At 35.7% G+C, this 12,435-nt stretch overlaps 4 protein-coding genes across 10 annotated transcripts in view; 1 reads left to right on the top strand and 3 right to left on the bottom strand.

Annotated features, from left to right (window-relative positions):
• Positions 1-3,760, top strand: part of LOC111491339 (probable 2-carboxy-D-arabinitol-1-phosphatase) — a 7,987-nt gene extending 4,227 nt beyond the window's left edge. The window contains exons 3-11 of one of the 6 annotated variants that reach the window (XR_002719697.1): positions 101-317; positions 399-517; positions 890-985; positions 1,153-1,206; positions 1,278-1,376; positions 2,232-2,339; positions 2,746-3,122; positions 3,338-3,396; positions 3,474-3,760. Coding sequence is in view for 4 of the 6 variants with exons in the window: in XM_023140226.1 (XP_022995994.1) it covers positions 101-317; positions 399-517; positions 890-985; positions 1,153-1,206; positions 1,278-1,376; positions 2,232-2,339; positions 2,746-3,120 (1,068 nt within the window). In the remaining 2 variants the exon portion in view is untranslated. Of the gene's footprint in view, positions 1-100; positions 318-398; positions 518-889; positions 986-1,152; positions 1,207-1,277; positions 1,377-2,231; positions 2,340-2,745; positions 3,132-3,337; positions 3,397-3,435 lie in introns of all 6 variants that reach the window. The other 5 variants (XR_002719698.1, XM_023140226.1, XM_023140228.1 and 2 more) reach the window with 5 other exon arrangements.
• Positions 3,761-4,051: 291 nt separating this feature from the next.
• LOC111491341 (stress-response A/B barrel domain-containing protein At5g22580) lies at positions 4,052-5,067 on the bottom strand. The gene is made up of 2 exons (XM_023140231.1): positions 4,901-5,067; positions 4,052-4,439 (listed from the first exon to the last, which is right to left on the bottom strand). The coding sequence occupies exons 1-2, from the start codon at positions 5,020-5,022 to the stop codon at positions 4,235-4,237; spliced, it is 327 nt and encodes a 108-aa protein (XP_022995999.1). The 5' UTR covers positions 5,023-5,067; the 3' UTR covers positions 4,052-4,234.
• Positions 5,068-7,282: 2,215 nt separating this feature from the next.
• Positions 7,283-9,230, bottom strand: LOC111491550. The gene is made up of 3 exons (XM_023140509.1): positions 9,122-9,230; positions 7,629-7,785; positions 7,283-7,549 (listed from the first exon to the last, which is right to left on the bottom strand). Exons 2-3 carry the CDS (start codon positions 7,782-7,784, stop codon positions 7,502-7,504), a joined length of 204 nt encoding a protein of 67 aa, XP_022996277.1. The 5' UTR covers position 7,785; positions 9,122-9,230; the 3' UTR covers positions 7,283-7,501.
• An 859-nt stretch (positions 9,231-10,089) lies between these two features.
• On the bottom strand, positions 10,090-12,296 carry LOC111491558. Of its 2 annotated transcripts, none has more exons than XM_023140517.1 (3): positions 12,205-12,296; positions 10,486-10,642; positions 10,090-10,402 (listed from the first exon to the last, which is right to left on the bottom strand). In XM_023140517.1, exons 2-3 carry the CDS (start codon positions 10,639-10,641, stop codon positions 10,355-10,357), a joined length of 204 nt encoding a protein of 67 aa, XP_022996285.1. In that variant the 5' UTR covers position 10,642; positions 12,205-12,296; the 3' UTR covers positions 10,090-10,354. The 2 variants fall into 2 exon arrangements, with proteins under 2 accessions (XP_022996285.1, XP_022996284.1); XM_023140516.1 differs by having other exon boundaries at positions 12,160-12,263.
• Between the last annotated feature and the right edge of the window lie 139 nt (positions 12,297-12,435).

Raw genomic sequence — 12,435 nt, 5'->3', positions numbered from 1 at the left:
GGGGGGGCGTGTGTTGATTAGATTAAATTGATAGTTAATCCTATTGACATTCTCCTCATTCTTGTCACGATTGCTGTGGTTGGCGCTTGGGTGGATTTAGGGTCTACTCAAGCACGAAGGCAAGGAAAAATTTGGTGCCGCTTATCGTCAATGGCAGGTAGATGCGGCAAATTTCAACATTGATGGGCACTATCCAGTGAGAGAGTTGTGGGCACGTGCTCGAAATTGTTGGGACAGAATTCTAGCCCACGAGAGCAGGTCTGTCCTGGTGGTTGCTCACAATGCTGTCAACCAGGCTCTTGTTGCTACAGCTCTTGGTATTGTATCATTCTTTAAGTTATGATTTCCTTTTGCATTAACGACTTGAATGTGTTTAGTGTAACTGCTACTTAAATCAGGATTAGGAGCTGAGTACTTCAGGGTGTTACTTCAGAGCAACTGTGGTGTTAGTGTTCTTGATTTCACTCCACAAGTTGAGGGTGGATCTCCAATCATTTGTTTAAACCGTCTAAATCAGGTATATCAGTTATATATTTTAGAAAAAAATGATAAACTTTGTACCTTCCCCCATCCTTTCTAATTTATATGTTCAGCACGTGCTATCTTCCCTGTCACCATTTTCTTATTCTTTTCTCTGTCTTCGTGTTTAACTCACTTAAATATTCCTTCACGACGAACTATATTTGTTTTGTGTGGCATTCCTCTGCTTACGACTATATTGACAGAGTTCAAATTGCTTAATTTTATTCTGGAAAGAAAATATTGATTCATACCTGTCTGGTAACATCTTCACCGTGCAATAGCTGTTGTCTGCATTCTTGGTCATCAGTTCAGTAAAATGTTAACTTATTTAATAAGATTAGAGGCCATGATCTTTTCACTGCCGCAGACTCCAAACTCACCTGTTGCTTCCGGTAGTTCTGGAGGCAGAAAAGCAGCAAAAAGGATCGCACTTGTTTGCCATGGAGTTTCCGAGACTAATGAGGTATGGTACATAATTGATGGCATCGTGTATTTTACTTTTCACCTCATATCATGCTTGCCTAATGAACTCAAGGAACTTTTGTAGTTTGGTAGCTAACTTCTAGAACTGAAAATTTGAAATTCAATACGGACTATTATCTCTCTGATTTTGCTGTTGCAACCTTGCAGGCCAGTTCTTCCTTCCTGGATGACAAGCCAATGAACATGCTTGGAACTATACAGGTAGAGCATCCATCCCATTTCACCAGATAGGTTTCGAATTCATATAATTGTATTTTATGGATGCATCACAGTCCCAGAAAGTTGCAGAGCTCCTTCTTGATCTAAAAGTGAGCGCTGTAATTAGCAGTCCCAAGAGAGCTTGTGTAGAGACGGCTGCAACAATATCCAGTGTATGATTACATTTTCTTTCGTCGTTCCTTTTATGTTATCTTTTATGGTTTGTGAATCACACACTTTACTAATGTTTTCCCTTTTCTTTCTCTCGTCATTTTCCTTCGAGGGTCTAGAGAGTGTGAAATGAATGCCACATCAGACACTATGACATATTTAACATTATATTAGAAATCCGAACAGAATGCTGCAAGACCTTTTAGATAGAAGAACGGAACAAATTGATGAAAAAATAGTACTTCGCATAGTTCAATGATTAAGACGTCTACACCTTGAGGTTCAAATCCTTATTCCCACATTTGTTGTACGGTTGAAGACATTCTCCCTTGTCGTCCCGTACCTCTTACTAGATTATGGAAACCTATTCTTCTTAGGCCTTTCTTGGCATTTTCTTTTTCCAGAAAAAATTATCCATCTTATATTGAAAATGGAGTTTAGTTGTGTCCTCACCGTTCAGCATCCTTCAAGAATATTTTTCGTTGGATTAAGCTGAAGTATGCATTACAAGCACCATATAACAAGTCCTGGAGTAATTGATTAGTAATTACTGTGGCACGATAGTCTTCATATACTCTTCTTCTTGGCCTTTTCAACCTTCAAGAATTCTTTAGTTTAATTTTGAAATCTTGGTTAACGTGTCTTATCACCTGACAATTTAAAAACAGTGGAACTCTTGCATACACGAGCATCATGGAATAAGGCAAAGGTTGACTAATCACCATCAATTGATTTTATTCTATCTCTTTCAACCGCTCATGCAGACCTGTGTCAAAAAGATACAAAGAAAAGCATTTCAACTAAATTCTCGAGGGTCAAAAAATCATTTCTTTTTAGACGCCGCTCATTTGTTGTAGGTACAAGAAGCTGCAGATTGCTTGGGTGCTGATTGTGTGCCTCGCTATGTGGAGATGAAGCAGACGAATAAACTTGATGTAGACAATATTCTTGATCATTTCAAGCAGGCAAGATATCTGGCCATGAAATTTTTAGACTAAAAGTAATATCTTTAAGGTTGTAATCCATTTCACAGTCAGGTTGATGAAAAAGTTGCATATTTACCATAGTATAAGTAGATGAGTAAGTTGTTTATTTACACCAAAGTAAATATAGCTCAATGATAATTGACATGTATCTTTGACAAGAGGTTAGAGGTTCAAATCATTCCTCATCAAATATATATAAAGAAGTTGTTTATTTAAAATTTTTGTTGAAAAGCCCAATTTCCTTTAATTTTTCAGTTATCTCGTTTGGGTTTATCCCGGTGGGGGAATTCTACCTTAGGTTTGGATGAATATGAAACTAATAGTTATACTTTTTGATCCAATACTTGAATTTCCATTCTGAGACTCTCTGCTTTTTGTTCCATAGGATGTAGGTAACATGACTGTCTTTGAACCTGGTTGGTTAAACAAATTGGACGAGGTGATGATTACGGAAGTGTGGAATCAGAGTGGTGAAGCCTGGAAGTCTCTGTTGAATGAGATGGCTGATGAAAAGGAGCCAGAGAAGGTTATTGTTGTGGTTGGTCATCCTGCTATTCTTCTCGGATTGGTGGGGCGGTGTCTAAATCTGACAAAAGATTGGATTGGATCATTCCATCTGGATGCTGGAAGCATTAGTGTGATTGACTTCCCTGATGGGTCTAACAGTCGAGGAGTTGTCCGATGCATAAATTACACAGCTCATCTGGGGAGATGGTCAATTCCTATTACTAGACCAACCGTGGATGATGAAGAGTTTTAATGGTAAACGCAGTTCTACTCTTGAAAATCTAAAGTTCACTAGTATGGTATGTTAAACATAAAATACTCTCTGATTCAAAGAAAAGAGAACAGAGGTGGGACACATAGCTGTCTTTCCTTGTTACCTTTTGAATTCATCAATATCCTACCACCCTTTCTATAAACTAGAGATTGTTTTATAATGATCTTGTTTTATTTCTGTTCTCTTTCTACTATTGGCGAAGTTTAATTTTAAAAATTCATCATCGAGCACAGTCAATATTTTACATTAATAGAAGTAAGTATATACAATCTCATTCTTTTTTTCTTTTAACAGTGAATAAAATTTGCATTTGAAGTAAAAAATTGGTGTAGGTAAGTGGACAGAAAACACTTGAAGGAACTCAACTTCTTTTGGCGAGGAGCTCAATACTTAAATTCACCCGAATGTTGATGGTTGAAATTGCCACGTGCAAGAAAACCTAGGTTTGAATGAGAATCTTGAGGCTATCACCCAGGCGTTGAAATCAAGTTCGTTGCTTTATTAGTTGAATTGTATATTTTGATATTTTTATTTGCATTGTATTTATGTTGTGGGTTTTGAATTGGTTATTGTAAACGTCAGTAATTATAGAAAATGATGAGATGGGCTAATTACTTGCGCCATGGATCTTCTAACAGTTATTTTGTCTAGTTGGGCCATCTTCTTGAACCACAGGGTTCTTGCCATTTGCATCTAATGGAGATAGCTTCTTGGGTCCACTGATCTCCTAACAAGGCGATAAATTGGTAAGTCCTATACAAAAGCTGGTCAGTGAATACTGTGATACATATACAATTAGAACGTGTGGATTTAAACAAGTTTTTACGTGCGAAAATTGCAGCGATTTATTTTAACAGGAAAAAGATGGCTTTCAAGTTCATCAGCGGGAAGAGACTGACAGTTCTGCTCGTGCTGTGCAGCGGTTCCACGAATTCCAATCACAAAACAGGGATCCAACGGTACACATCATCTACCCAATGCAGTAAATTTTAATTACCAAAAGAAAAGGGATCACTTCTTCGGAAAACCAAGAGTAGTACCATTATAAAAATAATGTTTTACATGTCCAACATAAAGAGGTATTGGTTGATATTCAAGCTGATGGAGGTGGCTTGGCACGAATAGCTGGAAAATCAAGAAGCACAATCTTTTCAATGGCTGCCGAGAAAGTTGCAGAGAATTCAACATGCTTGGGATGCGCAGTAAACGCAGTGTGAGCTTCCTTGTTCTCGAATGTCATCAAGAAGGCATGTGTGAATCCCTGTGTAAGCATCTCTGGTCCTTCCATCTCCTGCCCCCTGTTTTCACCTTCAAACATTCATCTTTCTCTTCGTTTCATGATAAATTATATGATGAAATCATGTTTACCCTTTTATTAATTTTTAACAGACCCTTTAAACTAAATTTAAATAATTATCACAAAATTACATAAAACTTTAACTAATTAAACATTCAACATCATGTCCTAAGAATGTCCATTCCAACCATAAAAATCTCTTAATCCAGCTACGAAGCCAATAAAGAAAAAGAAAGTAATACTTAAATCTTGGGTCCAACGAGGGTGGAGCTAGAAAATCTTATAGGGAGGGACAATGTTTTCCTTCGTAACATTTAGGGAGAAAGTTAGAGGGAGCCTCTTTAGACTCAGCTCCTCTCCCGGGTTCACACCCTGCTAAAAGACATCCAACAAAACTGAAGAACCAATGCCTACAAAATAGCTTTGAAAGTTTCATATTTTAACAAATGTGGCGAGGACTACCATTCAAAGGATTTGACAGCTTCGATTTCGGTGACGAGGTTCTCCATGCCTTTGAGAATCTCTCCCACCGCCGCTCCTTCCTTAAACTTCACGAGCACCAAGTGCTTGAACTCTCCTTCCATGGCTGCTCCACCCTTGAACTCAGAGGCCCTTCTCTCTTTATATACAAAAAAGAAAACACATCAAGACATTTCGTTAGATTGGATGTCACTATTTACGTGCACCGACAGAGCTCACGTGTCATTTCTTTTCCCTGCTGACTCAAATACTTGAAAGCATTGTTGTCCCCTATCTTCCTCGACAGCATCTCTTGCTCAATATCTGAAAAAGGCACACCATCATATAGGACTTAGACCCACAACTTCCACCTCCACCTGTTTGGATCTATTTTTCACGAGTATATCCTTTTTCTTTCTTCGTCCAAATTGATTTTGGGTTCCATGTATAATCTGCCTGCCTATCTGTTCGATATGATTGTTCATGGTGGAAATGAAACCAATCTTCTAGGAAAATCACATGGCTACCTTGTAGCAATAGAGTGACACTAAGACAACAAGATTTGCCGTAACGTGCTTCTGCTTATACCCTGTCCAAACCGACTCATCCACTCATTGTTTGATATGATCAAACTGTTCCAGGATCACATGACTATAATTTAAAACTCAAATTAATTCGTTGTTCAGAAAATAAAAGTTATTGAGCTACACCCCTACTCGTCTATACTCGAGTTATTGGTATGGTCTATAGTTGCATTTTGGATACCGTGTACACTCGACCTATCTTTCTTTCTAGCATAATCATTCTTTATCAAAACCATTAGTTCAAAAATATTGTATACTATCTTTTGAGTCAATTAAGACTCAAACGAGATATCTTTACTATAAGATTCCCTAAGATGGAGTCTTTGCTGTCTCCTTAATTACCTCTTATTAAGTTTGACATGTCGAAGTAGATGTTGGAATTTGAATCTTTAACCTTTTGAGTGAAGGCATACATATCCTAAAGAGTTGAGATATCGCAGGTTAACATATCTAAGGCACGTGCAAACTACTATGCACTCATGGGTATCTCAGAAAAAAAAAAAAAAAAAACATTGTATTGGCTATAGAGTTGGTATTTTAATAATAAAAACTCATAGATTGTGGTGGATCCAATGCAAAGGTAATAGGGTAAAAGTTATTTGGGGCCAGTGTGTAGGTGGCTCTGCTTTTGCACATGACTGGGATATTGGGTGGACAGATTTCCCTTTTGATTCACATTCACATGCCAAACAAATCTCCTTTCATTTTTCCAATGTGAGCATCCTCTTGTCCATTCCCTTTATTTTCTGTGGAAAATGTATTTTTCTGCTTATCTCTAGAATCTGTGGAGAAAATGATGACTTAAATTAAATGTTTCCCATCTGTCTTGACCTGTGCCTCACAGTATATTCCCCATACCAATGAACATCAAAATCTAATTCAAGATTTTATGGTTTCAGAATAAACTAATTTTACTTACAGACAATCTTTAGAAAAGTTTATTTATTCATAGCACAGCCTGAAAATATTTATTAAAACAACAAATAAGCAATCTAATTTAATTACAAATATTGCTTAATATATACATAAATACAATACTATGCTGCATCAAATGTAATTTCTGACTTCTGAATTTTGACATTTTAAATGGGGCTCAAGGATTTTATACCTCAATATTTGTTTTCCATATTTTTGTGATGTTTTTTTAGACTAATATTGAATAATATTCCAACTGATAATCGATTAATTTTCCACCTTGTTACACTTAGATTGTATTATTGAGAATATTTATTAGTCACAGTTGAGAATATTTATTAGACCTAGTTTATCAAAAATTTTAAATCATACGAACTAAATTCTAAATTTCTCTAAAAATAGACTAAGGAGTCTTTGACTTTACTTATTTAGAGCTTGCTTGGCCCGGTGTTAAAGTGAGCGAGGCAATCATATGCTCGACAAGGAAGGCGCTTGAGGAGATATAAACGCGTAGACTTCACGTCAAGAAAGAGGAATTAGCAAGATATTTCTTCTAAGTTTCCCATATCAATTCAGTTCAAAAATACTCTTAAACGTGTTCGGGTTTTATTTTACAATTTTTTTGGAAGGCTACAATTCCCATTCCCTTCGCAACCATATAAAACTTTCTGTTTCCGAACTACCTTATGTGGAAGAAACTGTTATTAAATTAGAGGAAATTGTTGGTTATGAAATATGGTACATTTTTATCTCAACTATATAGTATAACTAAGTTTTCATAACCTGTTACGTAATATCACATCCGCTCTATAAAATCTACGTTCAATGGATAATCTTGTATAAATTCAAACTTCCTAGAACATTTGAACTACTATATAAAGAACAAAGAAACAGTTTTTATGGATATGCTGCTCACTTCTTAAATATAATCAGATCACAGGAAAGCAAACTCAACCAAACAATTTCTACAAAGGGGGCAAAAACGATAATCTGAGACAAACCATCCCACGCACAACAAGGAATCTGAGATTGATATTCAAACCAATTGGTAACCAAGTATGCAACTAAGCAATTATTAGATAAAGATTAAGATGGATCTTTGAAATCATTCCTTCTTTCCAATCCCGTGTGACATGTTATAAATTCCCCGTCCCTGCATGAAACAGTGCTAATTTGTTCACAACGGAAAACAAAATAATATCCTCAAGCAGTGTAGAGACAAATAAACTTACTATAAGATACAACGACGAAGCTGCCAAAGCAATTGGAATGGCAACAGAGGTCACCTTATCCATTGGCCCCTTAAGATAAGTGTGTTTGTGGATGCTCTGGAAATATTTTTGCTTTTCAATAAGTTTCTCACGTGGCCTAAATGGTTCTTCAGACATCCTGCAAAACAATGGAATTCCCATAAGTACTGCTTAGATCAGAACCCACTACTCCATGGATCAAATGGATATCCCTGCTCAATTCTTCATTTTCAAAGGTTCAAACAGCAATTAGTCAACAAATGATGCAAACAACAGAGAAGATCACTCAATATGGGACTTAAAAATATAACAGAACGTCGCTTGGAACATCTCGCAATTCCAAGCAAGGTATAAATCGTTTAAGGTGTACATCAACTTCGCCCTATGATATATTCATATATGGAATTTCATTTTCTGTACAATACAAAGAATATAATCAATCCAAGTAGCCTTGTTGTCAGCCAGGAGGTGTGGCCGAGGAACTGTGGGACCTTTTCAAGCACATGATAGGCAATTGAGATCTCGAGCTCCGGCCCGAATAGAGCTTACCTCCAGCACGACACATAAAAAGAGCCTAACGCCTCTGAACGTAGAGTGTAAAAGCCTTTTTACTTGCACTTTGAGGCCTTGGCTTGAAAGGCGTAAGCCTCAACTCAAGCTCCAATTCCACTACAAAGTCCAAACGGTGGTGGCTTTAGGCGTTGGTAGTGGGTTACTTAATGAGTTCAACCAACCCTTTTACTACTGTTTTCTGGTTGTATTTTAAAGCTTGATTCCAAGCATTCATGAATTACAGAAAATATCAAAACTCAAATAATATGACATGATGATCTCAAATCATATCTAAACTTTCTCATGTATCTTAATCAACACTAAGTCCGACTGAAACATTATATGTGTCGCTTATCAATACATAACTAGCAAGAATGATGTCAATCTCCATTCTTACACATATTCTCATCTGCATCGCCAATTTAATAAATGCCATATACGATAATGAGCCAGGAAATTCAAAACTAATTCCCAGCAGTTTCTGTTAGACTAACCCTAGTTGGAAGGAAAATGCAATCTCTCATCTCCAGCGACTGATGAACGAAAAATGTACTAATTTCCACAAAATAGGCAATAAAAATGAGAACTACACGAAAAAACCAAAAAGATCGATTCCATCAACTTTTCTCCTTTTCGAGATCGATGATTCAATGGTAAATTATGGAAGTTATATCGCATTTCAATCGATAGTGTCGCATAAATCTAAATCCCCGAAAATCGCACACGAAGGTAAAAACCTAAAATCCTAAGGCAGATAAATCATTTGAAGCAGGATTACATCAAGCACAACAACATTCGCGGAGAAGAATAAACAGAAAAAATAAATGATTAAAGCATTACAACTCCCATCCTAGATCAGTTTATCAAAGAAGGATCCCTGGTTTCTAAATCCTAAAGAAATAGGTGAATGGATTGAAACTCACTTGAATTTGGGGGAGGATTCAGGGAAGACGAGAAATCGTTGTTCCGGAAACTGCCACTGGTGGAGGCGAATGATAGACGACGACTTGGCGGGGGTCTGCGGTGCGAGGGGAAAGCAGTATCGGCCAGCTTTTTGTTTCTTTCTGTGGGCCTAAGATTCAACTTACTGGACTTAGATATGGGCCCAATCTGTTAGACCAGATAGAAATAACGAGGCCCAATTTTTAAGTTTGAGGTTCAAGCCTTATTAAAAAAAAAAAAAATAACATTTTTATGACATGCTAATTTATGGGAAATAATTAATTTAATATTTTTAAAATATAATTTTTAAGCCAATAAATGTGAAATGGAAGACTAAATCTACAATTTTAGTAATATATATATAATTTTTTATATATATATATTTTTTTATCTATCCATGTTTAAATTGAATGATTAATTTTTAAAAATATAAATAACCCATTACACACGGGTCTTTTATATAATTCCATTAGTACTAACAAGGATACATATAATTAATTTTTCATTTTTTTAGAAGTAATTTTCAACCTTGGTTAATCTAAATTGGAAAACAAAAATGAAAAGCAAATAATTTTTTACTGCAGAAAAACTTTATACCATTCCATAGTTTTAAAAAATAAAACCATTTATGTTAATAAAATCAATTTAAAAAACACCTGTTCTCAATAATCCATTAAATATATATATATAAAAAAAAAAACGATACTAAAACTTTGTGTGTTCATGATCAGCTACAAATAATTTCATAATTTTTCAATAGCTATTATTATATCATTTTAGTAATCGAGAAGGCAAGTCAGCCAAAAACGAACCAAACCAGGCAAAAAAACCAAAAGGATTAACCAATAAGACCTGCTTAGAATCATTCTAATGGAGCTTTCCAAGTTGATCTTCATAGATTTGTTCTATTTGGCTTAGAAAATTCTAACGAAGATATGAACTATGATGGTAGTTGCTCAACAATTCTAAGCTGGAACATCATTTCATTTCCAGAATCTCAATACATATCCCGAGTCACAATCTCATTAAAGAAGAATTGGGACAAACTGTTCAATATCAAGCAACAAAGTAGAAAAACTGGGCATCTATCCAGTATTCTACAGGTAAACGAATCAGGAACTAGACATTTATTGAACAAAAACTATTTCAATAACAAAATTCACAGAGTCCCAGAGCATAAAACTGTTTGAAATTCAGATGCAAAGACTGTGACATCATTCTTTCTTTCCAATGCCATGCGACATGTTATAAATTCCTCGTCCCTGTGCGAAAGACACGAGCGAGATCGATAGGTTAGATGATTAATCAACATTCTTTAAGATGGACAAGAATAAGGTAAACTTACGATGAGATACAGTGATGAAGCTGCAAGAGCAATTGGAATGGCAACGGAGGTGATTTTATCCATTGGCCCTTTAAGATACGTGTGCTTGTGGATGCTCTGGAAATATTTTTGCCTTTCAATAAGTTTCTCACGAGGCCTAAAAGGTTGTTCCGTCATGCTGCATTATAATTCAAACAAAAAATTAGTAAACTTCCCCGTACTTTTCTAGCTCTCAAACTATCCATATGTAAAGAAAAGTATGCTTTTGAGATGTATCACAAGGCATAATCTTTGTAAAATAGTAAACTTCTATAGCAATTGTGAGAGTAAAGACAATGAGTGCAAAATATTTACAATGACAACGGCAGAAAAACATGATATATTGCTAACAGCTAGTAAGAATGGCAGCCCTAGAAGTGAAAGAAGCCGATGTCTATTTGTAACAGCCCAAGCCCACCGGTAGCAGATATTGTCCTCTTTGGACTTTCTCTTTCGGACTTCCCCTCAAAGTTTTTAAAATGCGTCTACTAGGAAGAAGTTTTCACACTATTATAAAAAATGTTTCGTTCTCCTTTTCAACCGATGTGGATCTCACAATATCTACCTTGAAATGTAAGACCTATAGATAAAATAGACATGACTGTGCACAAGTCTCCATTTTCGACAATCGAAGCATCAACTAATCCACAAATGAAGTGAATGAGAATCATATTATGTGGGACTCAACACTCAAACAGAATGGCATTTGAAACTTCCATCAATTTCAAGAATTCATGGACCATAGCAGATATTAAAACAATAGAAACTAGCTACATCCCACACAAATCTTTTCTTGTTTATAATAAACGAGCATTCCACACAATACGATACAGTTAACTTAACTAATGTGATTTATGCCCCTAATTCTCTTGTAGGTTACTTTTTTTTTTTCAATATTAAGCCCCATATACCACAAACATCTTAAGTGCATCACTTGTATATTTGCATAAACATAAATTAACTTCTAAGAAATATCTTCATTCTCACACATACATGTGTGCATACATATTTATAACCATGAGAATTTGAGACAACCACCTAACCTTACTAAATAGGTCATCAAAAATAATTCTAACGATATTAAATTCTAAGTAAATGGTCACCATGGTGGTTTACACTCGCCCATATAATCCACCAAATTCGATAAATCTCAAATACAAACCAGAACATGCTATAATACCCCTTCCCAGACAAATTTTTCTCAGTTGCTCCTAAACAATGTGTACAAGAACTACACCAATTCCATCTTTGGAGGACAAAATACGTACTCCTTCGAATGAAATGCGTCGGGAAACATGAGAATAAATTAAAAACTCCCTCATAATACCATCAAAATGAATCCGGTAACTTTTATTTTTCCCCGAAATTAACGAGTCGTATAATGACATTCATCCATGTTTCAATCATCGGGGAGACAAAAAACATATAAAATTCAATTCCCTAAAAACACTAATCCAATTGAAAATTAAAGCGACCACCGACAGAAAAAATACACAAACCAATCATTTCAAGTGCATAGATACATCACATCTAACAACAATCGTTAACCAGATTAACCAGAAAGTTAAAAAAAGGAAAATAATCATAATAAAGCGCAATTAAAACATCAAAATTCCAGTTCTAGATTACAGTATCAAAACATTCGAGAGATCTTACTCCATAATCCTAAAGAAAAATCCAGAGAATGGGGGATAAACTCACTTGAGGTTGGAGAATGATAAATCGTTGCTTCAGAAAGGTAGCAGATGGGGGACGAAGGATCGACGAGGATTGGGGGAGTTTCGTTCGTATTACCTTTTTATTATTATTATTATTATTATTATTTTAATCTTTTCCATTATTGTGTGGGCCTAAAAGTTGGCCCATTAATGTTTGCACAGACTAGTTTCCTCAGTCGTCAGGCCCAATAACGGTATTATGGGCCCCCAATCT

Source organism: Cucurbita maxima, unplaced genomic scaffold, assembly GCF_002738345.1.
Source record: "Cucurbita maxima cultivar Rimu unplaced genomic scaffold, Cmax_1.0 Cma_Scf00016, whole genome shotgun sequence".
NCBI lineage: Eukaryota > Viridiplantae > Streptophyta > Magnoliopsida > Cucurbitales > Cucurbitaceae > Cucurbita > Cucurbita maxima.
Note: the sequence above shows the minus strand (reverse complement) of the source record. Positions and strands in the feature narration are given on the sequence as shown.

Bases quoted from the DNA above. Each gene is read 5' to 3' on its own strand.
- LOC111491341 (XM_023140231.1), bottom strand. From the start codon at position 5,022: ATGGAAGGAGAGTTCAAGCACTTGGTGCTCGTGAAGTTTAAGGAAGGA. The intron at 4,440-4,900 runs GTAGTCCTCGCC...AGGTGAAAACAG, and splicing joins GCTGTCAAATCCTTTGAATG to GGGGCAGGAGATGGAAGGAC.
- LOC111491550 (XM_023140509.1), bottom strand. From the start codon at position 7,784: ATGTCTGAAGAACCATTTAGGCCACGTGAGAAACTTATTGAAAAGCAA. The intron at 7,550-7,628 runs GTAAGTTTATTT...TGTTTCATGCAG, and splicing joins CTTCGTCGTTGTATCTTATA to GGACGGGGAATTTATAACAT.
- LOC111491558 (XM_023140516.1), bottom strand. The intron at 10,403-10,485 runs GTAAGTTTACCT...TCTTTCGCACAG, and splicing joins CTTCATCACTGTATCTCATC to GGACGAGGAATTTATAACAT.